Genomic DNA, 25,171 nt, shown 5'->3' with positions numbered 1-25,171 from the left:
ACTGGAAGCCATGTGGAGCTAATCTTTTAAACTTTACAACACTGCAAACGTAAATATAATAAAATTAATATACAGATATTTAAAAAATAATCAATGTAGCAGAGTATCTAAATATTTCTTTTAACCACCCAGTTCAATAAAAATGTTTCTGCCATGAAAAGAGATAGTATTGTTTTTCTCGTCTTATCCTCTCTACAAAAGTTCCTGGAGCAAATCAGAAAAAACTTTCTAACACAAATAAAGTCCTAAATGTTTTCATTTTCTATTACACTCTTATTACTTACCATACAACTACAAGAGCTCATTTACTGCTTCTGGTTGTTAAAGTCATCTAGATTGGAAAAGGTTAGTTTTTGATCTTTTTTGAAATTTATGAGTACACAATTCTCAACCACATTCTGATCTTTAGAACAAACTGAAGAGCATGTGTCATTAAAGTAATAAAATTTGCATGTTGGTAGTAATTGTATAGATTTTCTCTGTTCTGCATTTTTATTGCTCATTTTAATGGACCTTATTTCGTTCTTTATAGTTTGTTTCAATTGTGTTTATGTTTTGTTCAGTAAATCACATTCAGCACCACATCTTGTTATCTCTGGCATAGAAATGTTCGTACTTCAAAGGAGTCGCTTGTGTGAAAATCATAGAGGAGAAAAGCCAGAACTGTGGAGGGAAAAGCCAGCAGACAGTCAGGCAGAAATGATGGGAGAAAGGCCTGCAGGGGAGAATCCCTATCGCACTGCTCCTCACACCACCCACTAATCCAATTCTGACCCATTAACCACCACTTCCAGGTTAAGAGAGAGCAGGTCTTTGAAGGTCTCTCTTTAGAGAAAAGCACTTCCCTGAGCCCACAGGGATATTCCTACCAATTATCTCTATTTCCACCTGATTGGGGCAAAGACAAGCCAAACCCTATAATCTGCAGCATAACAATGGATGATTATTTTATATATTCTTGGCACTTATCGTAAGCGCACAATTTCAAATAAAGAAACTAAACTATTCTAGTTATGGGATGTTTAGTGATTGTTAGAATTTACTTATAGAGTGATAATGTTTCAAAGGGAATTTCAGCATATATTAAATAAGTCAAAAGGGGATTTGTTGTTCAAGACAATGGAGAGAATTCGGGTGGAAAAATATAACTAGGTTCTTTATCAGTCCCCACATAAAGAGCAAACAGCTGAGGACTCCACAGCAAGGCTGGAGACTCTGTGGGAGCGTGAACGCCACTCGTTCACACATCTTTGTTCACACGTCTTTTGGACATGCAGTAAAATTGATTCCTTCTGGCAAAGCATCATCAAAACCTTGCAGGACATACTAGGGCAGGGTTGAGCAATTATTTTAACTCGTGGGCCACATTGGGTTCTAAAATTGGATAGAAGGGCCGGACCACAGGCAGATGCGTGGAGAGAGAATGATAGAACATGCAATGTAGATGAAAACATTTGGATTGAAAATTGTATTCTAAACGGGTCTCTGATATTGTTCAGTGGGCTGGACCAAAGATGGAGGCGGGCCGGATCCAGCCCGCGGGCCGCAGTTTGCCCACCCCTGTACTAGGGTATGAAAAACCCGCTGACCCACGGATACTATAGTTTGGACTGTTTCTAACAAGAGTGATACAAACAGAGGACAGGTACCTGTTAAAAGTCATGATCATGGCCTGCAAAAAAAAAAATCATAACAAGTAATTGTCTGAAAAGTGAACCACTTGAACAATGGACAGACATTATGGAGGAAATCTGTTCTATAAAAAAAAAGACATTTCACCTGCGGTTGAAAGCTGAAAATTTTCAACTCCAATGGAGAAAATAGAAGCAATGTACATCCCGCTCAGAACCTAAATCTCAAAACTACATTCTTGTTTTTCCCCACTTGTTCAACTTTGTTTGGTTGTTATTGTTTTTGTGTATTTTTTTTTATTTATTTGTTTGTATTTTAAAAGTGCAAAACGTAAAATAAAAAGTTTTTAAAAAGGCGGGGGAGGGGGGTTTGTTGTGTAGATGGTACTAGAATAAAACACAAGCCTGACAAACAATAACCATATAAGGACTGTCAAGTGTTTATACTTTTTTGTGTACTTTTCCCACACTTGAAAAGGGCTGAGTGTCCAACGTTGAAGATCGATTTACTCAGACTGCCACTTGAGATCAATTTCCAAACTTTAATTTATTTCCATTTGATCTGGCAGCAATCAATAGGTAAAAACCTTAAACACACACAATAACAGTAATAAATATTACAAAATTCAATATACACATTAACAACAAACATTTATGCAATTTAAAGTGCCTCAGTTAATTAGCAACATTACTCATTTACTTTAATAACATTCTTATTTAAGTTCATGTATTAATTCCAAATTTATTCAAGAATTACTTTAAAATCTCATTATTTAGCAAAAATTCACATTCATAAAGAACTTCCCAGTGTAAATTTACAAAAGTTACAAAGCACACCGATGAAATAAACATCTAATCCTTAATGCAGAAAATTCCCACTGGTACCTGAAGTACACACAAACATTTGCGGAGCGCACACTCCGGTCCCACAACACACCAAACAAACAAGGAAACAAGTGATCGCGCAATTTTAGCGCTTGGATAAAGTATTTTCTTACCGGCTGCCTCTTCAACAAATTAATATGGACCACTCAATTGCACACAGGTACGAAACAAGCTTTATGCACGGACTGACAAGGCTTGTGTCTCGCCGGTGCTTTTCCTGAATGAAGTGCGTGCGTCGCCATTAAATAAATGACGCAGCACGCTCAGCTGTTCAATCCATATCACGTGATCAGTCAGGTGCTTTGCGCAACACCTCCCACTCGAGCTTTATGCGCATGCGCCATAAAGGTCGCATAAGTCAAAGTTCATGTCAGAGAGTCTGTTCTTCGGCTGGAAGAAGGACCACAAGGCGGCGAACATCCCGATGAAGCACCACACCATTAAACGTCTTGCTCTCCTTTAGAGACTGAATACTTGGGGTAGCAGACTTTTGCGTTGAATGTGGCACGCTGGATCCTGGAGCGACGAGAACATCAACGTCCCTCACGATGCCCTTGTGATCTGGTACTGCAGCCACGACTCTTCCAAGACGAAACTGACCTCGCAGAGTGTTCTGATCACACAACCACACGACATCTCCAACAGCAACATTCCGCTGTAGCGTGTGCCACTTGCTTCTGATGAACAGATTCGGTCCAGCAAGTTGAGACCATGCTCTCCAGAAGTTGTTAACTTGCATCTCGATTTCCTGTAGACGCTTGAAAGAATAATTTTCAAAACTGAAGGTCTTGACATCTCCACTATGATACGCTCGCCCCATAAGCAGTATATTTGGTGACACATAGTGGATGCAATCTTCTTGACTTTGAGCCCTTGCGTCGATTGGTCGCTCGTTTGCTAAATTAGCAGCAAGTTGTAGTACAGTCAGAAATTCGCTGAAGGTTAGATTGAGTGTTTTATTTAGACTTTGAAGAGCTCTCTTTACGATTCGAACTGCAGCCTCAGCAGCTCCATTTCGATGTGGGGAATCAGCAGGAAGCACTCTCCAAGTCCAGGTTGTTCCATTCCTGATGGCATATTCCTCCAGATCAGTTTTGTTCTGTGCCTGCAGATTTCTCCAATTCTGTTGGCAAAAAATGTCTGGTATCCATAGCTCTCTCGCTGAACAGCGCCTAGTACGGTTTGGCTATCAGATGGAACCACTTCTTCACTTGAATTTTGCAATTCTTCTCAAAATACTTTTTGAGCCTTGCAGCATAGACTGCACCACAGACTTCAGCCTTGACAGCATCTCCCTTATGGTCCAATGGTGTTAATTTAGCTTTTGATTCAACCATCCGAATGACTGTATCCTGCTGACAACTCCACCTCAGGTACAGCACTGCTCCATAGGAGTGCTCACTACCATCAGAGAATGTGATGCCATAAGGTGGATTTGTTGCGTTTGGTGGCGTCAGTGCTCTGGGAAACCTTAATTTGTTGACCTCAGCATAGTCTTCCAACAGGCATATGGCATCTTCCCTCAGATTGTCAGACAATGCAGTGTCCCACGTACTCTCCACTCGACTGCATTTGCCTTTTACTTCCTGAAATGCTCTCCTGACGAGGATTGCACCTTTTTGCTTAACAGGTGTAACAAAGCCCAGAGGATCATAGAGTCCGGAGACTTGACTTAAAAGTTCTCTTCGAGTGAGTGGGTTTGGTGCCTGTTGCCTCACTTCCTCTTTTGATAGATCTTTTCCCAACCTCATCTTTTTCCGTCTTTTCGAAAAGTTTACAGACACCATGAGGTGGAATTCATCAGGGACTGGAGTATATCCCATGCCGAGTGCCTTATTGTCCTCCTCTGACAGTTGGTTTGGGAGTACAAGGACTGTGGAATCCACTTCTTTCCTATGGTCTTCGGGATGCTCCCTCCCACTTTGACCTGAGCAGATCCAAGGTTTGAGTTTGAACCCACCTGCTCTCAGAATCTTCTCCACATTAGTCATTATTTGTTGAAGCTGAGCCCAGTCGTTATGCGAGGTGAGTATGTCATCAACGTATGTGTCCTCTTCAAGCACTCTACGTTCAGCCTTGAGATGAGAAAACTCTGGTAGACTCGCTGTCTCTCTCATAGCGACTTGAGCGATACAGCCGGCAGGTTTATCACCAATATTCACTCTTGTGATGGCGTATTGGCTGATTTCATCTTCCTCTGTGTCTCTCCACAAAAAGCGATGGAGGTGCATTTCTTTGTCTTCAAGCCACACAGAGTTATACATTTTCTTTATGTCCCCGAGCGCAGCATAGACTCCTTCCCGGAACCGTATGAGGACAGCTCGAATGTTGTTCAGGACGTCAGGACCTTTAAGAAGGATGTTGTTTAAACTCTGGCCTTTAAACACCTGGCTGCTGTTCCAGACGAGACGCACAGGGGTTGTGACTGAATGGGGATTAGGAGCGACTAGATGGCTGATGTACCATACAGGTCCATTCCAACTTCTCAACATTTCTTCTGACAATTCAACAGCAGCTTTCCTATTGACCATTTCATGAACTTGGTTCTTATAGGCTTTTTTCCACTTCGGTTCTTTAGCAAGTTGCCGCTCTGTCCTCAAGAAGGTCGCTTCCACCGCCTGCTTATTATTTGGCAGAACCGCAGGGTCAGATGTCCATGGATATTTTGCATGCCAGTGAGGTTCATTGCAGTGATGATCTCCAGTAACGTATCTGAGACCACTTTTGATTTGTTCAAGCTCTCTCTCTTCAGAAAGACTCATTTCTTTGCCCCCCGGTTGACACTTCCCACACCGACAGCCTCCACATTTTGGATCACACGCAGCGCCGATGCTATCTCATTTCCACCACTTCAGGAAATCACGGCTGGTACTTGTGGTGGTTGCCAGCGTTGCTTCGGCATCCAAACTTTTGTGAATGACTTCTTTGTATTTTCTAGCAGCTGATCGCATAGAGCGGGCAAAATGAGTTTTTGACAGGTGAGTGGTTACATCAACTCTTTCAGAGAGATCTGGATGAGAGCCTGCCACAGTTTTCCCCAGGGGACCGTCCCATAGCACAAGATCTCCAACTGAGCGGATCTTTTGAGGCACAAGCCTGCCCTCCTTGTGACTGATGAGAAGCTTTATTTTGGTGGGTCTTCTCAGTTCCTTAAGGCAGATATCTGGGAAGATTTTCTGCAGTTTACTGGGTGAGACATGGTGGTGAATCTCAGCAATACTGTCCAGACCATAACAGATCAGCTGATGAGATCTCAATGTACCTTTTGGGGTGCCAACCCGAATCTTCAAAAGGTAACGCTTCGTCTCTACAGTCACCTGCATGCCACCAACTCCATGGACGAAAAGTGTGACATCCTCGCTTTGCAAGTTTAGCTCATCAGCTGCCTCATGGGTTATATAGTTGGTATCTGATGCCAGATCTATTAGCGTTCCTAGCCGCTGTCCCGCATTGGCAGTGACCTCAAGGATCATCATGATGACAGGAAACTCCTGTAGGTGAGCCCCTTCCAGCAACTGCCTGCTTGCAGCTGAGTTGAGTGTCTTTGCTGCTGTGTTGCAAAACACATTTCGGCATTGCTGTGCCAGTTCTGGGGTTAGTCTTGTTAAGAACTCTTCCTGGTCTTCCGTACACTTTTTATCAACTTGAGACGAAAGGCTTGGCTTTGATTTCCCCTTGAACGGGCCTTTATTTACAGGACTTGGACACAAGAGATAATGATGTTTCATCCGTCCTCTGCAGCACTCATTCTTACAGAGAAAAGTTGCTTTGCATTCACCTTCTTCGTGAACTTCAAGACAGTCTTTGCAACTTCCAGTTTTTTGAACTGCTTCTTTCTTTTCTTCCAAGCTGAGAACTCTGAATTTCTTGCATCGGTACAATCTCCGCTTATGCCCACTCTCTCCACAAACAGCGCAAGCTCCTTGTGGGCTTGTAGTTTTGGTGGCTTTAGTTCTGGCATGCTTTAGCTGTACTTTTACATCTTTCCTTTGAGGTTCTTCATCTCTCAACTGTTCCAACTCTTCATAGATTCCCTCCTGACTCTTCAAAAATGAAAGCAGCATGTCAAATCGGTCTTTTGAGGGTTCCACGCCTCTCTTTTCGGCCACAAACATGAGCCACTCCTTCTTTAACATCTCAGGTAGCTTGCTTTCGAGGGACTTGGTCATCAATGGATTTTTAAGTGCACCTATATCACCCAGCTCAATTAGATCATGTAAAGCTTTTTCAACCACTCTAATGAGGTCCACAATCTTTTTTGGTTGATGACCTTTAATTGAAGGCAATGCTTGGAGTTCTTCAACAATTTCCAAAGCTATAGCAGTTTTATTTCCAAATCGGTTCTCCAGTGTTCTGAAAATCTCTTCTGAAGATCCGCAGGTTGACAAACGAAGATCCTTTGCAATTTTTTCTTCTAAGCTATCTAGTAGCTGAAATTTGCGAACCTCCTTTGAACCAGTAGGCTCTCCCTGTGCTTGGAGTGCTTCCCAGTCCTTTTTCCAACTGTGAAAGTGTCTTTTACAGCCATCAAACCTTGGAAGGGCAGTTGGTTTCAACTTTATTGCTGGTACTTGATGGCAGGAAGTTACCGTTCGGATCACTTCTTGTTCAGCTTTAGATTGAATTAAACCAGCCTTTCGTGCGGCTAGTTTAGCTGAGCCAATTTCTAATTCCTTTGTTCGGTGCTGAAGGTCTGTCTTCTCCTGCTCCGGTGCCCACTGATTCCACTGATTGTAGGCCTCTTTGGCTGCTTTAACTCTCATTTCTACTTGGCTTAGCATGAAGTTGTAAGCTTCCAAGCTTATATCAGGAGCTGCAGCAGAAGTTGTATTGCATTCACCCTCAGCCAATTCAAGGTTCAGTGACAGCTCAGGATGCCCAAAATTAGTCCAAATTACATTCCGAATAACCTTTTGCACTTCCTCCAGCTTCTCTTCACACTCCTCTGCTGTAGTTTTAATGTCCTCGCGTTGTTCCTCTCTCATTGTCCCTCCATCTTTGTCCCAGGTTTCAGCCAGTGCTAATTCAAGATCGTCATTTGCATCAATTACTTTGTCTGCCTCTGCTGAAATTTTCCCAAAGGCATCTTTCAATTCATCAATTGACATATTTTTGCATGCCCTCATAATCTTGTTAGCTAGTCGAGAAAATGTCCTCTTGGCAATTGTTCTGTTGGACTTGAGGTGTTGCAGGGCTTTGGCTTCCGTCATTTTGGAGCTGGAGCGCAGGCTTTGGAGCTGGAGCGCAGGCTTTGGAGCTGGAGCGCAGGCTTTGGAGCTGGAGCGCAGGCTTTGGAGCTGGAGCGCAGGCTTTGGAGCTGGAGCGCAGGCTTTGGAGCTGGAGCGCAGGCTTTGGAGCTGGAGCGCAGGCTTTGGAGCTGGAGCGCAGGCTTTGGAGCTGGAGCGCAGGCTTTGGAGCTGGAGCGCAGGCTTTGGAGCTGGAGCGCAGGCTTTGGAGCTGGAGCGCAGGCTTTGGAGCTGGAGCGCAGGCTTTGGAGCTGGAGCGCAGGCTTTGGAGCTGGAGCGCAGGCTTTGGAGCTGGAGCGCAGGCTTTGGAGCTGGAGCGCAGGCTTTGGAGCTGGAGCGCAGGCTTTGGAGCTGGAGCGCAGGCTTTGGAGCTGGAGCGCAGGCTTTGGAGCTGGAGCGCAGGCTTTGGAGCTGGAGCGCAGGCTTTGGAGCTGGAGCGCAGGCTTTGGAGCTGGAGCGCAGGCTTTGGAGCTGGAGCACAGGCTTTGGAGCTGGAGCGCAGGCTTTGGAGCTGGAGCGCAGGCTTTGGAGCTGGAGCGCAGGCTTTGGAGCTGGAGCGCAGGCTTTGGAGCTGGAGCGCAGGCTTTGGAGCTGGAGCGCAGGCTTTGGAGCTGGAGCGCAGGCTTTGGAGCTGGAGCACAGGCTTTGGAGCTGGAGCGCAGGCTTTGGAGCTGGAGCGCAGGCTTTGGAGCTGGAGCGCAGGCTTTGGAGCTGGAGCGCAGGCTTTGGAGCTGGAGCGCAGGCTTTGGAGCTGGAGCACAGGCTTTGGAGCTGGAGCACAGGCTTTGGAGCTGGAGCGCAGGCTTTGGAGCTGGAGCGCAGGCTTTGGAGCTGGAGCGCAGGCTTTGGAGCTGGAGCGCAGGCTTTGGAGCTGGAGCGCAGGCTTTGGAGCTGGAGCGCAGGCTTTGGAGCTGGAGCGCAGGCTTTGGAGCTGGAGCACAGGCTTTGGAGCTGGAGCACAGGCTTTGGAGCTGGAGCACAGGCTTTGGAGCTGGAGCACAGGCTTTGGAGCTGGAGCGCAGGCTTTGGAGCTGGAGCGCAGGCTTTGGAGCTGGAGCACAGGCTTTGGAGCTGGAGCACAGGCTTTGGAGCTGGAGCACAGGCTTTGGAGCTGGAGCACAGGCTTTGGAGCTGGAGCACAGGCTTTGGAGCTGGAGCACAGGCTTTGGAGCTGGAGCACAGGCTTTGGAGCTGGAGCGCAGGCTTTGGAGCTGGAGCACAGGCTTTTTAGCTGGAGCACAGGCTTTTTAGCTGGAGGACAGGCTTTTTAGCTGGAGCTAGAGCTTTGGCTTTTTAACTGAAGCACAGGCCCTCGAGCTGGAGCTTTGGATCCTTTGCAGCCAATCTTAGCCGGTAGCAGTCTCTGTAGCTTTTTACTGCATCCGGTTTTTACTGTCAAGTGTTTATACTTTTTTGTGTACTTTTCCCACACTTGAAAAGGGCTGAGTGTCCAACGTTGAAGATCGATTTACTCAGACTGCCACTTGAGATCAATTTCCAAACTTTAATTTATTTCCATTTGATCTGGCAGCAATCAATAGGTAAAAACCTTAAACACACACAATAACAGTAATAAATATTACAAAATTCAATATACACATTAACAACAAACATTTATGCAATTTAAAGTGCCTCAGTTAATTAGCAACATTACTCATTTACTTTAATAACATTCTTATTTAAGTTCATGTATTAATTCCAAATTTATTCAAGAATTACTTTAAAATCTCATTATTTAGCAAAAATTCACATTCATAAAGAACTTCCCAGTGTAAATTTACAAAAGTTACAAAGCACACCGATGAAATAAACATCTAATCCTTAATGCAGAAAATTCCCACTGGTACCTGAAGTACACACAAACATTTGCGGAGCGCACACTCCGGTCCCACAACACACCAAACAAACAAGGAAACAAGTGATCGCGCAATTTTAGCGCTTGGATAAAGTATTTTCTTACCGGCTGCCTCTTCAACAAATTAATATGGACCACTCAATTGCACACAGGTACGAAACAAGCTTTATGCACGGACTGACAAGGCTTGTGTCTCGCCGGTGCTTTTCCTGAATGAAGTGCGTGCGTCGCCATTAAATAAATGACGCAGCACGCTCAGCTGTTCAATCCATATCACGTGATCAGTCAGGTGCTTTGCGCAACAAGGACAGTATATGCATGTGCTTAACTCAGCTGCCTACTACTTAAAAGTTTGTATTTCACACTCTCAAAAGAAACCAAGTCAACTGCAGCCCATTCACATCACTGCTATCAGAGTTTTAGTAGAACTCTCATCACTCCTGTTCTACAGTCTACTTTGGTTCCCATTTGAATAAAGAATTGATTTTAAGACGCTGCTGCATAAATCCTTCAATGGCGTGTCAGGTGGCAGGGCTCTGAGATCTGCAAGAAAACCTCAGCTACTAGAACTTGGGAGCATTCATCCATTCATTTTTAGAACCTGCTGAATCCCCTTCGGGGTCACAGGTTTGCTGGAGGCAACCCAGCTGCTGTTGTGCGAAGGTGGGATCCACTCTGGACATGTTGACAGTCTGTTGAAGAGCATATACATTCAAATCCAAAACTGCACTCAATCTGCAAAATGTCCTTTTAACTTCTTCTTTTAATTGTTTCACATTTTTTAAATGTTTTGTTTTAATTTTGTCAAAGCTGTTCTGCATCTCCGTACAGCACTTCGAAATGCCTTTGAACTGAAGCTGTCTTACCCTTTTACATATCAATATTCAATAATCACCTTTATATTTTCACTCAGACCACAGAGCTGCTCCAGATATTTGTTCATACAGACTGTCAAACATTTAACCCATTAAGGTATGGTGCTGGGGCGTTATTTAGACAAAGTGCCTGCAATAACATATTGATGTTGCTTGCAACATTAAGTGAAAGCCGATCAAACTGCTGAATGATAGCCAGTAAGTACTCTATTAATTCATCATCAGAACAAATATATGTGCAGAACTCAAGTTCTAGCTACAGCTCAAGACTATTGAAAAATGTGTGTGCCCACAAAGATTACTGAATCTAACTTTATCAGGATCCATCATGTGTGTAAATAAAAGTCACTTCAACTGGAAGAGGGGATGCATGTTTACATCATGTCAGTGATTACACCAAGCCCTGAAAGGACAGAGGAAATGATTCTTGCTTTTCAGTTCAATAGGACAAAGCAGTCGTTATGAAGTGTTGATGCTTAGCTCAGAAGGAAGAGCTAGTCTCCACAAAACACACATGCTGTCCACTCCTTCAAACCTGACATGATCAGGCTGATCAAGCAGCACAGAAACATTTGGACTTCTTAAGTCCTGTTAGTCCATGGCAAGAATCCGACTGAAATTCCCTGTGCTATTATTTTATGGAAAACTGAAATGATTCTGTTCCCTGCTTGTTCAGAGTGGCGTTTGGACAAGTGTTTGGGGTCTAGGGAGCACTTCCCTTTCTTAGAAGCTACTCTTTCTCCTTACTCTGCCCTCCTCTGGACCATTGCTGGGAACGGTTGAGAGCAGAACCACTGAAGTAGACTTTTTCTTCATAGAAGAGCAGCTGAACCAACAGGAAACGTCAACCAGTCAATAAACTGGTAAAATGATTCAAAATGATGGAGGCTCCCAGCAGGGGGAAGGAAAATGTTTACAACTCGTGTGCCACAATTACTCGTAACATTCTTGTTTCGATTTCTGCACTTTCGTTCTTCTTGCCCTCCTTTTCTCCACTCTACATGTTCATTATTTACTTTGTTTACTTGCATAAACTATCCAGGCAAGATGTGGAAACATTCTACAAGCTTATGATGGGCTGGTAGAGCTCACCACATGCAGCTAATCACAGCATATTTCTTAAGTATCCTGTCTGAACAACCAAATCGCTTCCATACAGCCACTCCGAAAGAGCGGCTCTGACGGAGACCACATGAATTCACCAACACTTTAAAACTCTTAATCATCAGGTCCTCCAGAGCCCCATCAGTGAACATCTGCAGGGATTTCTTCTTCAATGAAACGGCGAACATTCAAAGGCCCCCCCTCCTCGGTAAACTAAAGAAGGACACGGCGCTAAAAAAAGAAAGGATGAATTATTTTGCTCAGAGCCACACAGTGAGGCCTTTTCTGCATGGCTGAACCATGTTTGTGTTCTTCTCATGAAACATCTGCATCCAGCATGTCTGTCATCTCACAGAGGGAAGAGGCACATCAACTGCTCATCAAATGCAATTAAATAAAAAGAGAGGAAACCCAGCAGAATGATTCAGACGGAGAGGCCGAGCGCAGAGGAAGCTCAGTCTGCATGGGTGGGACTGAAATGTGCTTTGGTCTGAGAGGGAAGAAGCTTTAAGACACGGAAAGAACAGGAGTGACTCAGAGAGGAAGAGGTGGGAATGTGAATGGAGACTTCTAGGGTATCCCACTGAGATAGCTCTCTTCTCTGGTCCGAAGTGAGCCAAAGAATTCAGACGAGCAAACCATATGCTTGAAGAGTCACATGTAAACTCTGAGCTGGGAAGAAACACAGCAAGAGACGTCAAAAACCTGCATCTGACCAGAAAAACCAACACAGCAACAGCTTTCTTTTTTATTGTTCTGATGCACATCAAGCAGGGAATCTGATAATTGCCACCATTGCCCAATTTCCCTCTAGACTACAAACAGCTGATGGCTTCATATTTGTGGAGATGCGGCAGGACGTAGTGTCTTTTCTGTGAAGTCCAATCCCATTAAAGGAGACTCTGAGGCTTTGTGTTGAGCCGGATGTCATCATGTTTATGGTTGCATGGAAAGTGCTCTGAATCACACCAAGGGTTATGCATGCATGACAGAATTTATGAAAGATCCCACAAAGCAATGAGGCGTACCTTCATAGGGTAATTTATGCCTCGCTGGATTGAGCGTGTGATGCTGCTAGCTGTGTTTGTGTGTGACTTAATGCAGGAGAGATCAGCTGTAAAGAAAAATGGAAACCTCTCCCTTGTTGTCGAGGGGAATTTCTCACCACAAGTGTTGGTTTTAGCAGCAATATTTTTTCCAGGCAAATATCTCCAACATCTGGTTCAAATGGATATGGAGGTTGTTAGCAACAACAGTCGCCTAGAATACAAACAGTTACAAATGTCTTTAAATACAAGTCATTCCAAAACTGACTGCAGTGCAGAGGTGCAGAGAAAACTGTTATATTCTCTTATTTTGATTTTTTTTAACTGTTACATTTTTTAACCTGCAGGTTTAGATTTTACCCAAATGTGCATTTCTTTCAAAAAAGCACAAAAAACGATTACAAGTCATGCCTTTTTGCTAAAAGTGTAAGTCTATTAAATGCTTTTTACATTTTCCCAGCCTGCCTTTTCTTAAAGAATAAATCCAAAAATGAAGTGCTCCAGTTTACTAGACAACAGCAATTCAATGCAGCTAAAAAAGAATTGCAGTACGTTCCCTTTATAGAGCACATTATAGGTCCTCAGACACTTGGTCTCTTCTTTCTTTCCATTGATCTAAAGAAAAACGTTTAGCAGATGCACATGCATTTTCCCTCATAAAATCTTCATTTTAAGTGCAACTTAAGATTTGAAAACCAATGAAAAGTACAGGTCAAACCTGGCTTTATGCATTTTACTTTTATTCATCATATGCTTTATTGAACAGAGATCTTGATAAAAATATGAAGCTACCTAACATTAAGATACATTTATTTTGTAATCCAAATATTCTACCCAACATGCCTGAACGGACTCCTAATTTAATGTGATTTCTTAGTAAAATCTCCAAATTGCAGTTATAGTCTTTGAGATCTGACTAAACCGTCCTTGTGGTAAAGTGTCCGCCCTGAAAGTGGAAGGTCGTGAGTTCAAATCCCAGACAAGCCATACCTAAAGGCTCAAAGTGGGACCCAGTGCCTCCCTGCTTGAAAAATCAATAAAGGGGGATTAAACCACCAAATAGTTCCCAAGCACAGCGGTGTCTGCACCTCAACACTGCCCCAGGGGATGGGTCAAATGTGGACTTTTAACTTTTTGATGTTTCCTGTACCTTCTTCATCTTGCTGTCATCTTTGTTTTCTGACAAAAACACATCTAGTATGGACTAACCTGCTAAGTGGTTCCAACGCTCCATGTCTGATGTCATCACAAAAATTTTAACAGCATTTTTTTGGAATTACATTTGACTGGACAACTTCTCAGAGCAGCACACGCCCTTCTACAGACTCCAGATGTGCAAATTGAAGTGACAGACAGATGAGCTGCTCACAATGTTTTTAAGTAAAAATGAGTGGACTTAATTATATTCGTGGCAATTTACAACTTAATAACCATCATCATTTAACTATGGCTTCATGTGCAGACAGCTATATGGACTTGTGAGATGTTTGAATTCTGTTGTGGTTTCAATAACTCCACATGCAATGGGCAGAGGTTGTTGGGCTGGGTATAGAATGAGGTATTTAAAAAAAAATAAAAAAATCAAATTGCCTCAAACTATTGAATATCTAAAAAATAATTATCATTCCAGATCAATTTTTGATGCTCAAGATGAATTATTTTATAAAAGGCATCATGCTTGTTGATTCGGTTAATGCTCAGTAACAACAAGGAATTTGGTACTGCTTAAACTTTCTTAAAAATTATGTTGCGTAGAGAACTTTGTTTTTTTTTTTCTTGTTTGTTTCTTTGTCAGTTCGTTTGATTACGAAAAAAATGGACACATAAAAATGTTTTTGAGATGTATGAGAAAAAGCAAAAAACAAAACAAAAAAAAGGACAAAAGCGGTCAACACAAAATACGGCCCACAAACATGTGACCCACCAGGTGATTACTTACTCAATGACCGCCAATAACACTATAATCAAAAACACACAAAAAAAACAATATTCAGTCCCCCTAATAAAAACCACAGTTAATTCATTCATTCACCTACACTTGTATCAAATTTGGGGCATTGGTATCAAAAAGTTTGGAATAGTACCCATCCTTAAAAATCACCTTTCAGTTTATATTTGGGTTGATTTAAATTGTCTGTCATTACATTATAATTACAGCAGAATTGGAGAAATTTGAATAGTTTTTTAATAGTCCAATTTTGAACCTTGCTCAGTTTAAATGTTGAGTTATATGAAATCTTATTCATAAGAAAAGCTAGTTTCAGAACAGAAAAATTCAATCAAATCAGACTGAATTTGTAAATTAGAATCTTTTGAATTCTAAATCATACGGATTGTAGAATTTAACAGCGCCGTAAAAATTCAATTGAATTTAAAGTTTTAAATACAAATATATTTATTATATCTACAGAGGTAAAACAGTTTTTCAGACTGAACTGTAAGTGGTTTGGTTGATGTTGTAAAGTTAGATCATAGGAGTTGACTGGTTTACATACCAAGCTACTAGAGCTGTGAAGGTGTGGGATTTCTGATTAACGCTGTGACGAACCAGCAGGGGGCGCGGTATCGCGGTTAACCGAAGCCACCCTCCCTGGCTTCACCTGTGCTCTCTGGCACAGACATCTTCTCAGAATATTATATATTGCCCAGTAATAAACGACACTGCAGACACTTTGTCACGTTGCGCTGCCTAAAATAGTTCCCATACAAAACATGTAGTGATATTCATCGAAATCTAACAGTGAAGGAGAACAGTAATAAACTCCATGTCGCGCACTCAAGAACGCACGCAGCTTGTAATGGTAATGAATACAATGGAAATTAATAATTAGAACGCAGTAAATTTGTCGTATTTCCTCGCGAGACAGAAATTGATAGAATAGATTTTGTAGAATAAGAATGTGTATGTGCTTCTGAAACCACGTGCGTGCGTGCGTGTGTAAGTAGAGGGAGGGCATGCAACGTAGAGGGAGTGAGAGGCACGGCGCAGGGAGTGAAGGAGAACAGTAATAAAAGGTTTCCCCCAGAAACCCTTGAAGTCTGAACACAGGACTAGCAGAAAAAGTAAATTATCAGCAATGATAAATGTGTTTAATGTGTTTATTATAGTTCCAATCACACACCATATGCAGAACTTTCAAAACAAACAAAAAAAAAAGTGCGGTGATGCGGTTATCGTCACACCCCTTGCTGGTTACCCAGTGAACTGACCCGGTCTCCTTTCCATTTGTTCTCAAGCTGGCTTTGAACAGAAACCGTTGCCTCTTAGATATTCCTAGAACACTATTTAACTAATGTGCTCTATGGCAGGCTAGTGTACAATTCACAATAGCCTTTACTTGAGTCTCTTCTGACAGATTTTATGCTGCATTCCCGCCGGATGGGATTTGTGCATCAAATTCTCGTGTGCTGCCTCTCTTTGTTTGCACATCAAATTTACTGCTTGACGCCCCAGCTGCGGAGCTACCGCCAATGTTTTGACGGACTTCATTTGTTGCCACGTCATGGAAAAAATGGATAATGTTGAGCAAATTTTGGAGAGCTCCACAAAAGTGCCGGCAAGCCCGTCGTCGAGTCTGGGTTCACCAGATCCTTCAGAGTCTCTCCCGGTGCACTTCACTCCTGCTGAGAGAGCTGGGCCATGGGTACGGACGTTTTAAACGTTACTTCCATTTGACTGTGGCCCAGTTTGAGCAATAACCCACTGGGGGGAAAATTAAAAATAAAATTGGGGGGGGTCTTTTTATTATTGTCTTGATGAAAATAAAATAATCATAAGCGCACGGAGCTGAAGCGATCATCATGACGGCTCCCGCTCTCCATCTGCTAGCAGCCAACCGCCCGCGGGCTAGTATCGCGAGCGCCGCTGCCCAGTGTCACATTGCTGGACCCTAAGCGGTGGTGCTCACTCACTCAATCCTCCTTCTTTGCTCGCTATGCTGAATTGCCGGAGACTGTCCTGGTCACAGTTGGGCGAAGGCAGGCGACGCCCTGGACAGGTCAGACCATGGATGTCGTCGTAGCGGGCTTCATGGATGGCGACCTGTCCAGGGTGTATCCCGCCTTCGCCCAACAGTAACCGGGACAGCCTCCAGCAACACCACGGCCCCATTGAAACTCGACGCCCCCCTGACGAACACATCACATCCGGTGTGAATGCAGTATTACAGCCGTGACAGAATTGGTCTTCTAGCTGTTAGTTTGTGATGACAACCTGCCATCAATCTTCATGCAATGCCTATGAAAAATGCATAGGACAAACTGAGTCAATAACAAATCCTAACAGGAATTACACCAAACTACAAAAGTAGCTCACAAATTATGGAAAACTTCTTCCAACCTTTTCTTTGATTGGCCTTTTCCAAAGATCCCTGTGTTGCTCCAAGCCTCTCTTCAAACTAAACTTTAACACATTATCTAAAAGCTGAACTAAAACAGCTCTGTTATTTTCCAACAAGCAAAGAATGAAGTTAGGAGCTAAATTCCTCATGCCTGCATATGTCCATTTTACCCCAACCTGACCCAGATGCCCTGTGCATGCCTCACAGTTCCAGCACAGGACTCTGACCTGAATATACAAAGAAAAAAAATCATAAACAACAGACGACAACCTCAATTGTTGCTGGTTTGTCTGTGTGTGTGTGTCAACCACTTCCATATGTGAAATACTAGGTCAGGCGGAAAAGGCTCAGCACTGACAGCCATGAAGTTTGTAGATTGGAACCTGCTGAAGTGGAGTCGGACGTACTTGAGTCAATAACTTTATGCCCTGCTGTTGCTGTAAAAAAATGTAAATTAGGAGTTACAATCCAAGCCCAGAAATATGCTGTTTGAAACCAACAAACAGGAAAAGTTGATCGGCTACTAAAAAAGAACTGAATACAAGATCAGAAAATGGACAAACCACTGTTGTGTAGGACAAAAAAACAAAATGAGGTTTGATTGGGAGTGCGGCGCCACTCAGTATCAAGAGGAGAGGTGGTCTGTGAGGTCTGCTCACGCCGTTTTTTCACAGCAGACACACATTCTTTACATTCCACTTAAAAACGACTGCGGTTCATCTCAAGTTGTAGTGACCAGTTCACAGCCACACTGCTTTCTGTAGAAAAGACAGAAAGTTCAGGCGATTTAATATGTCCTCTTGACTTGCATAAGGCTGTTCATTAAAAAACTCTTTTTAAAAAGGCTCTAAGCCCCACTCCAATCAGCTTTTGATCCATTTTCAAAGTGTTCCCATTGGTCTTCTAAATCTGATCGTGACATTTTTAAGCAAACTTTTAAAAAACAAAAACAAAAAAAAAACACTGTCTCATTTTATAGGACATAGCTTTTGCAGACCAGCAGGAGTTTATCAGAAATTTGCCTCTGAATTGTAGATGCGACTGTTGACACTGAGTATTTCCCATCATCGATTTGTTTCCACGCTCTCCTGCTAGCTTACAGCCTCACAACCCCAACCTAACATTACAGGTGCAAACACCAATGGCGAGCAATATCCGAGCTATCCAGCCGTACAGCGTCGAGCCAGATTCCAGCTCAGACACGGAGAACAAAGATGTGCATGTATCCATTCATCTGTAAGTGGATGCATCAGAATGGAGCAGAGCAGGAAGCCTGTTGTACCTACATCACAGCTACAAGCTTTTTCAAATGGCTTTTATTTAATACACTCCTGATTTACAACAATGTGAATAAAGAAATAGTCAAAAATGCAATTAAAAGCTTCATTTTCTTAAAATATGTTAAAAACACTATTTTCATCGGAGTGGGGCTTTTAAGTGAAGTGAAAGACTGCAGAGAGTCCAAAAACCCATCTTTGTTGAGTAATGAACTCTAATCTACCATGAATGTGGAAAAGCTTGCTGTCCTTGGCCAAACCTGCAACCTGTACATCAATACTCTATATCCCAAAATTCTGCTTGTTGACTGATCCTCTCGTTCCTTTCAGAAACAGCCCCAGCTTCAATATTTAACTGGATGCTTCCTCCTGGAACAAGTCAGACCTTGAACCAAATTCAGGTCAGGCTTTGGCCATACATCAACAAAAAGGCAGCTGTCTGACCCCTGCCTGTCTCAGTCAAAACAGCGCTGCCCTCACGTAAACCTGTTGAAAACAAGCCACCTAAACAGCTCCATAATGACCCACCTCCTCCGTATATGACCTGCATTTTTAGGGGTTTTGGGGGGGGAAAACGTGGTTCCGTCTGCAGAAACTCAACACTGACCCGCTTTAGCAACAACAAAGGCGGCAGCTGTCTGCCAGTAAATATTATGGCACACTGCTCAATGGCAGTTGTAGACGCTGGTGACCTGTGGGGCTGCCTGTCAACTTTAGCCGGGGCTGGAGCGGTCAGCGGGCATAAAGGCTCGATTATTGTGGCCAACTGGCGGGGTGACTGGCTGGCTAAGCTAACGTCAGCTACTACAACCGTGAACCCGTCCGTCTGCCGGCGGAACAGACTCCCAGGCGACTCTCGTTTCCTCTGAGCAATTTATGTTTATTTTAAATGCAAGAAAAACCACCTTTAATTTCTGTATCCTACAGAAATAAAACTAAACGAACACAGACAGACCTACGCTCTTTCTGTGTGGGATCCGTGTTATTTATGGTCATTTCAATCCCAAGGCTGAGACTATTTCCAAGAACAATATAATACAATTTAGGGGTACATTTCGCGTCCACGAGAATATTTATTCATTTTGTGGAAACAGCATAGGAAAATATACACATTTTAAATAACATTTGGGCTACTGAAATGAAATACGTAAATGACAGGAGGAAAAGGGTAGGCAGCGAGCCAACTCCGCGACCCATGGGAACGGTTCATCCAGCAAATACACCCAACCTTCCAAGCTAGTGTGTGGGAATAGAGTTGGAGATTTAAAGCGTCGCTCGGTACCTGTTAGTCGCAGCTTCACGGGGCCATTCCGCCGAACTCCTTGGTTAGACATTTCCTCTTGGTTCCAACCTCTACTGCTGAAAATATATATTAAAGTAAAATATAAATAATATATATATTAAAAAAAAGGTCGCTGAACCTCTCCGCTAGTTTTAGACTATAATAATGGAGCACTGTGGCCCGGATGTGGACCGAACTGCCATAGCGAAGCTAGTAAACGTGGAAAAATGGTCTTTTCACAACATGAAGAAAAAATCGCGGCGCAGATGGCATTTCTACAAAGTGACGGTTCTTTCTCCTGTCAGGCCGCGTGGACGTGCTGGCGCCGTTGGGCTTCACATCTTCAGAGGGAGCCGCCGAGTCCTCCTCTCTGCTTGTCGAGAGTTGAACTGCTGAGCCTCTGGGGGTAGATCCCGCTTCAGGAGGCTGCGGCGGCGTGCGGGGAGCAGACGGATGACGTCAGCACGCTCCGGGGGGTGGGGGCGAGGGGGACCCGCAGAGACGCTTGTGTCATGTGGTACAAAAGTCAGGGTTACACTCGGGGTTTGAATTTTACAGGAGCAGGGAACATAAGCATAATTTTTACGATTTTTACAGGGGTGTTGCTGAATTTATTAAGGCCTAAGGGATCCTTTAACTTAAGCAATAAAATTATGAAAGCGAATAAACAATAACACAGATAAATATTGTTTAAATTGACATTTTGTGAAGTATATTAAATACTTCCTTTTTATCCTTGAAAAGGGTGATCATTATTTAGTACTGGTTACTTTCACATTAAAACAGTCCTGTGGATTCAGTTAAAATGGGGAAAATGCTTAAAAAAGATCAAATATTGCTTTCACACATGCATTCTTTGTAGTGAAGTGGACTTTACCATCTGAATAAAATCTACAGTGAGACCTGTTTTCCTTGCTACTTATGGAGCACAGTCCCAAAGCCATTTGGTTCAACCCATTCTTCGGTTTACAAGTGAACTGAGAATTCAGAAGCGGATCAGGGCACTTTTGTGTCAAACACACCAGAGTTCAGATAAACATTCACATCTAAAGGAAATTAGACTGAGCATTCAAAGAAACACATTATGGCCAGTGTGTACGTGCTGGAAGGAATCTGCAGCATGCAAACGTCAGCCACAGCCAGCTGGTTTCATGAAACACTAACAGTTGAAAAATTTGTCTGGCTGCAGTGTCTGATATTCCTCTCTAGTGACACCTAGTGGCCATCTGTAATAATCACCTGTAAATTTAGCATATGCATTTTTCCAATTGATCAGATAGATGCCACTTTTTTCACTGCAAATGCATTTTAATTTGTGGCTTTTTAGTATGACAACTATATAATTATTGAACTTTCAAAAGAAGTTTAGAAAAGTGTAATCAATACAAATAAACAAAATCCCCTGTTACTGGAATACATGTCAAATGAATAAAACAATTTGGGTGAAATACCTTTCCTGAGAAGTATACACGTCTTTGTAAACCACTTTTTTTTAGAAAATAACTTAGCTTATTAGAATATTATTGTATTAGATTATGAAAATCCCCCTTTACAAAGCATGGTCTGATTTAGTTTGAGATTATTTATAAGATGGGGATTATGAAACCGGTATTAAAACTTTTTACCTAGGTCACTCAGGGAGCACAGAGCGTCAACACCCGCCTTTAGGGAACCACTCTGATGGCGACTTTAACATGTTTTGGTGGCATTTTTCTCACGTCAATCAGGAGCAGACAAAAGAACTGCCATTTGAAGAAACTTTCAGTGAAGGAAATACTACAGTTTTGCTATATGGTTCCATTCTGATGCATCCACTTAGTCAGATCCACATACCTTTGTTTTACTCATCTGGATAAGAACTCATTCACTGAGGAGCACAGTACAGCAACACAATCCTTTAAATAGGTAGAACTTACAAATCCAGATGGTCAAAAACTGACCCAAAAACTCATTTTTGGACCAACTCTTAGCCCTTTGAATTGTTGGATTAAAATTCTAACCGTCGCTTCGTAGATATGATCCACCAATGCACAAATCTGAATTTAAATATGAAAAAATGCATTTTATGACAAACATGGCAAGATTCAATAACTTTATTTACAAACTTGTGTTAAAAGTTTTTGTACAAAACATAGAAAACCGACAAACAGTAGCATAGAGGCGGCAGTGCAGACATCAGCAGAAGCCATTTAGAAATTGAAAGTGCTCTGGTCATCGCTGATCTGGAAAGTGTACGAGTGATCCGTTGCTTGTGGAACCACACACTGCACCACCTCCTCCTGTTGAAATGAGGACAAAACCCAGTCAGAGAGCTTCAGAGGGAGGACAGTCTCCGCGCTCCACAACACCACCAACCTCTTCAGAGAAGTACTTCTCAATCAGATTGAGAGCAGCTTTGTAGACCATCTCGTTCTCATGAGCCTGCAGCGCCTCGATCTTGTCCAGGCCGCCAAATTCTTCAATCATTAGGCTGAGTTTGTCGGACTCCCCGATCTTATCTCCAGCCTTTCAAAACAAAACGTTTGGGCGTAAAAATGACGCAAAGTCATAAACGTAATCGACAAAAACGTCTACTCACCAAAAAGATGTTGGTTATTGCATCCAGGATGACGAGGACGGTTTTGCAGTCTTTGGAGGAGAGCAGATTCAGCAGGGGTTCCAGAACGTTTGCTTGGACCAAGTACACCACCTGCTGAACAGTGCCCCCGCTGGTGAAGTTTGTAACTGCCCACACAGCCTCCTTCTGGGTTTTGTAGTCAGCCTGCAGGGACAGAGGGTTTTGCAGGAATGTGACAAGGAGCTCTGACTGTTATGGATCGGACCGAACGCTCCTTCGTGACTTACCCGCACCAGCAGGTCCACCAGGTACGGCACCAGGCCGGCATCGATGACCTCCTGGATCTGAGAGTCCTTCCCGGCTGTGATGTTGGACAGAGTCCAGGCGGCTTCCTTCTGAATGTTGGGCTTCTTGTGCCGCAGCAGTTTAGGGAACATGAACAAGGCCCCGGCATCCAGAACGGCCTGAGTCTGCTCGTCTGTACCCGTCACTATGTTGCCAATGGCACGCAGAGCTGGAGTCTGGAGGAAAGGTCAAAGGTGACTTTCGCAATCCTGCGAAACCTCACTAGAAGCAGAAGGAAGCGGATACCTACAATTACGGGCAGCTCTTCAAAGCCGAGCAGCTTCACCAGGCGGGGAATCAAACCCGTCCCGGCCACGATCTCTATGCGGTCGTTTGAACCATCTGTCAGGTAGGAAACGGCCCAACAGGCGTCAGCCAGCACCTCCCGGTCATCATGGTGGAGAAGCCGGATGAGGGCGGGCATGACTTGCTGGACGGCGCTTATGGGTGGGGATGGGTTCTTGTTGCGGCAAAGATTCGACAACGTCCACGTCACGTTTCTCAAAAAGCCAGGCTGTAAAGAATCCAGACAAAGAAAATGAACATATGTCTGTGAAACTGGAACGTCTCAACGTGCCGGGACGCCACCAGAGGTTAAAGAAACGAAACTTACAGTAAACACATTCAGGTCAGGGACGGCCAGCAGGCTCAGCAGAGGGGCCACAGCTCCATGCTTGATCACTCTGTCTCGGAGAGCTGATCCGTCACCTGAAGGAGGAAGAGACTTGTAGCCAAGAAAACATTTTCATGACAATTTTCCCCAACAGTCGTTCCTTTACCAGCAATATTTCCAAGAGCCCAGACCGCCTGCTCGCTGATGTGCAGGTGGGGGGACGTGACCAAGTTTATGAAGGCGGGGATGGCCCCGCCCTCAACCACAGCGGCCGTCTGATCGGACGTTCCGGAGGCGATGTTTGTCAAAGCCCAGGAGGCCTCAAACTGGATGGGAGGAAAATCCATCAATCCCAGGAAGGCCACAAACTTGGGGATGAGGCCGGCGCTGATCATCTGGTCAATGGGAGGATGTTTTTCGCGTGACAAAAGTTTCCTGGATTAAAAAATAGAAAAGTTGGAGCTTATAACTTGGCTGTGGATCAGAACACTTAAATTTTTTTGGGTGGGGGCAGGTGTTACCGTGCGGCCTGGGTCGCCTGCAGCTGGGACTCACGGCTGCCACTGTTCAGCCCAGAGACGATCTCTTCAATCGTCCACTGCCTGGAGTTCTGCATGAAATCACATGTGGAGCAATTAGTGACTATGAAGAAATCTAAGAAAATTAAACGAGACAATGTTTCACTACAGAGAAGAACTAGTTTTTTTGGTCAGTTGATAGTCACAACTGGCGCTTTTTAACATTTGCTTGCTCCTTGTTATTACTTAAAAGAATTGGAACAGAGCTTACTTGGCAGTTTTGAGTCCTTTCCTGAAGAGGAGAAGTGGCCTCCTCCGGAGCCGCCGCCACATTCCTCCTCTTGAACATCTGATCATCCTTCTTCGCCTTCCGGAGCTCGACGTTCACCTCCACCCTCCTGCGTCGCAGCTCCTGCAACAATCACGTGAAAACGTCACACACCTGCACGGCTGCACTCAGCGACGACATGCCGTACTTTGAGATCATGAGGCCGGCCTGGGTCAACTCACGTTGGCATCCTTGCCTTTGTTCTTAAACTGAGTCAAGCGTGGAGTTTCAGACATTTTTGATTGGAAAAAAACGAGCCGAAAACGGCAAAGTTAAGTCCTGATCAAATGTAAAACCTGCAAAACACAAGATTAACATATTAAGTACAAACTGTCCTAAAATAGATGTAAGCACGCATGCTGAGCTCATTATTCGACTTCCAAAAGTGACATGTGTTTGGGTGAAGCGACGTTTATCAAAGTAAAAGTTTGAAAGACATAACATTTGGGAGCAATTACATGAAATTCTTCGTAGGTTTGAGAAAGACAGCTTAAAATTAACTCACCTCTCCTCTGAAGAAAAGGAAATGTTCAGAAAATGCTGCGCTGACCTTTAAATTGTCGGTACAATGGTTTCTGATTGGGTTGTTCGAGCGAAAGCATCTGACCGCGGGCGCTGATTGGCTTCTTTGAAAAAAAATCAAGGCTCTGACGGGAAGTGACGTCACGTTAGAAGTATCGCGATACTTGACTTTGTGACGATGTCTAAAGCGTCTGTCATCTTTTTAATCAAAAGATTTCAAATTAAAAGTTATTTCTGATACGTTTATTACTTGATGTGGCTAAATAAGTTCGGAATGATGGCAATGATTGTTGCTGATGATGATCGATGTGATTCCTTGATGTTGTGTTTTGTACTCTGTTATGTTCAATATAGCTGGAAAAAATAAACGTTATTTTGGATTATTTGAAATTATGTGTTTAAACAACAGGTTTTGTTTTTAAAGCAAAAAAATGTTTTCTTTTGCTTATAATTTTATTTTTAATGCATTTTGGTAAAAAAAATTAATTCTGCGTGAAACTACTGTGGATATTAATATCTAAAATACACACATTTTACACAAAACAGGTAAAACAAAGATATTTAAAAGTATGTGTATTTTTTTAACAAACACCAACATTCACATTCATCTTAAAAAAATATTCTTTTTGATTTTCATGTTTTGTCCTTAATAGTTTTGCAATATACATAAGCAACAAGGTACACTGATATTTATATTTAAATTCATTTTAAAAACTTGTTGCAATTTAAAGTTGATCATGACTGCTT

At 43.1% G+C, this 25,171-nt stretch overlaps 2 protein-coding genes and 2 long non-coding RNA genes across 6 annotated transcripts in view; all 4 read right to left on the bottom strand.

The window, feature by feature from the left end:
• smurf2 (SMAD specific E3 ubiquitin protein ligase 2) overlaps positions 1-20,036 on the bottom strand; it is a 64,926-nt gene extending 44,890 nt beyond the window's left edge. Inside the window, exons 1-2 of one of the 2 annotated variants that reach the window (XM_023957969.2) lie at positions 19,681-19,794; positions 19,542-19,618 (exon numbers count right to left, since the gene is read on the bottom strand). In XM_023957969.2, coding sequence (XP_023813737.1) covers positions 19,542-19,593 — 52 coding nt within the window. In that variant the 5' untranslated portion in view covers positions 19,594-19,618; positions 19,681-19,794. Of the gene's footprint in view, positions 1-19,541 lie in introns of both variants that reach the window. The other variant, XM_004071819.5, reaches the window with a different exon arrangement.
• Positions 2,160-2,749, bottom strand: LOC144994252 (uncharacterized). The gene is made up of 2 exons (XR_013657697.1): positions 2,630-2,749; positions 2,160-2,218 (listed from the first exon to the last, which is right to left on the bottom strand). It is a non-coding gene; the product is annotated as an uncharacterized LOC144994252 (long non-coding RNA).
• LOC144994251 (uncharacterized) lies at positions 9,253-9,842 on the bottom strand. Its single transcript, XR_013657696.1, has 2 exons — positions 9,723-9,842; positions 9,253-9,311 (listed from the first exon to the last, which is right to left on the bottom strand). It is a non-coding gene; the product is annotated as an uncharacterized LOC144994251 (long non-coding RNA).
• Positions 20,037-21,618: 1,582 nt separating the features above from the next.
• kpna2 (karyopherin alpha 2 (RAG cohort 1, importin alpha 1)) lies at positions 21,619-24,551 on the bottom strand. Of its 2 annotated transcripts, none has more exons than XM_004071820.3 (11): positions 24,408-24,551; positions 24,085-24,198; positions 23,846-23,986; positions 23,578-23,666; positions 23,223-23,491; positions 23,057-23,151; positions 22,694-22,957; positions 22,386-22,619; positions 22,120-22,302; positions 21,897-22,046; positions 21,619-21,820 (listed from the first exon to the last, which is right to left on the bottom strand). In XM_004071820.3, exons 2-11 carry the CDS (start codon positions 24,136-24,138, stop codon positions 21,731-21,733), a joined length of 1,569 nt encoding a protein of 522 aa, XP_004071868.1. In that variant the 5' UTR covers positions 24,139-24,198; positions 24,408-24,551; the 3' UTR covers positions 21,619-21,730. The 2 variants fall into 2 exon arrangements, with proteins under 2 accessions (XP_004071868.1, XP_078807469.1); XM_078951343.1 differs by having other exon boundaries at positions 24,453-24,526.
• Between the last annotated feature and the right edge of the window lie 620 nt (positions 24,552-25,171).

The sequence above is a fragment of the Oryzias latipes genome, chromosome 8, assembly GCF_053564925.1.
Source record: "Oryzias latipes strain Hd-rR chromosome 8, Olatipes_Hd-rR_3.1".
Taxonomy (NCBI): Eukaryota; Metazoa; Chordata; class Actinopteri; order Beloniformes; family Adrianichthyidae; genus Oryzias; species Oryzias latipes.
This window is presented reverse-complemented; position numbering and strand designations above follow the sequence as displayed.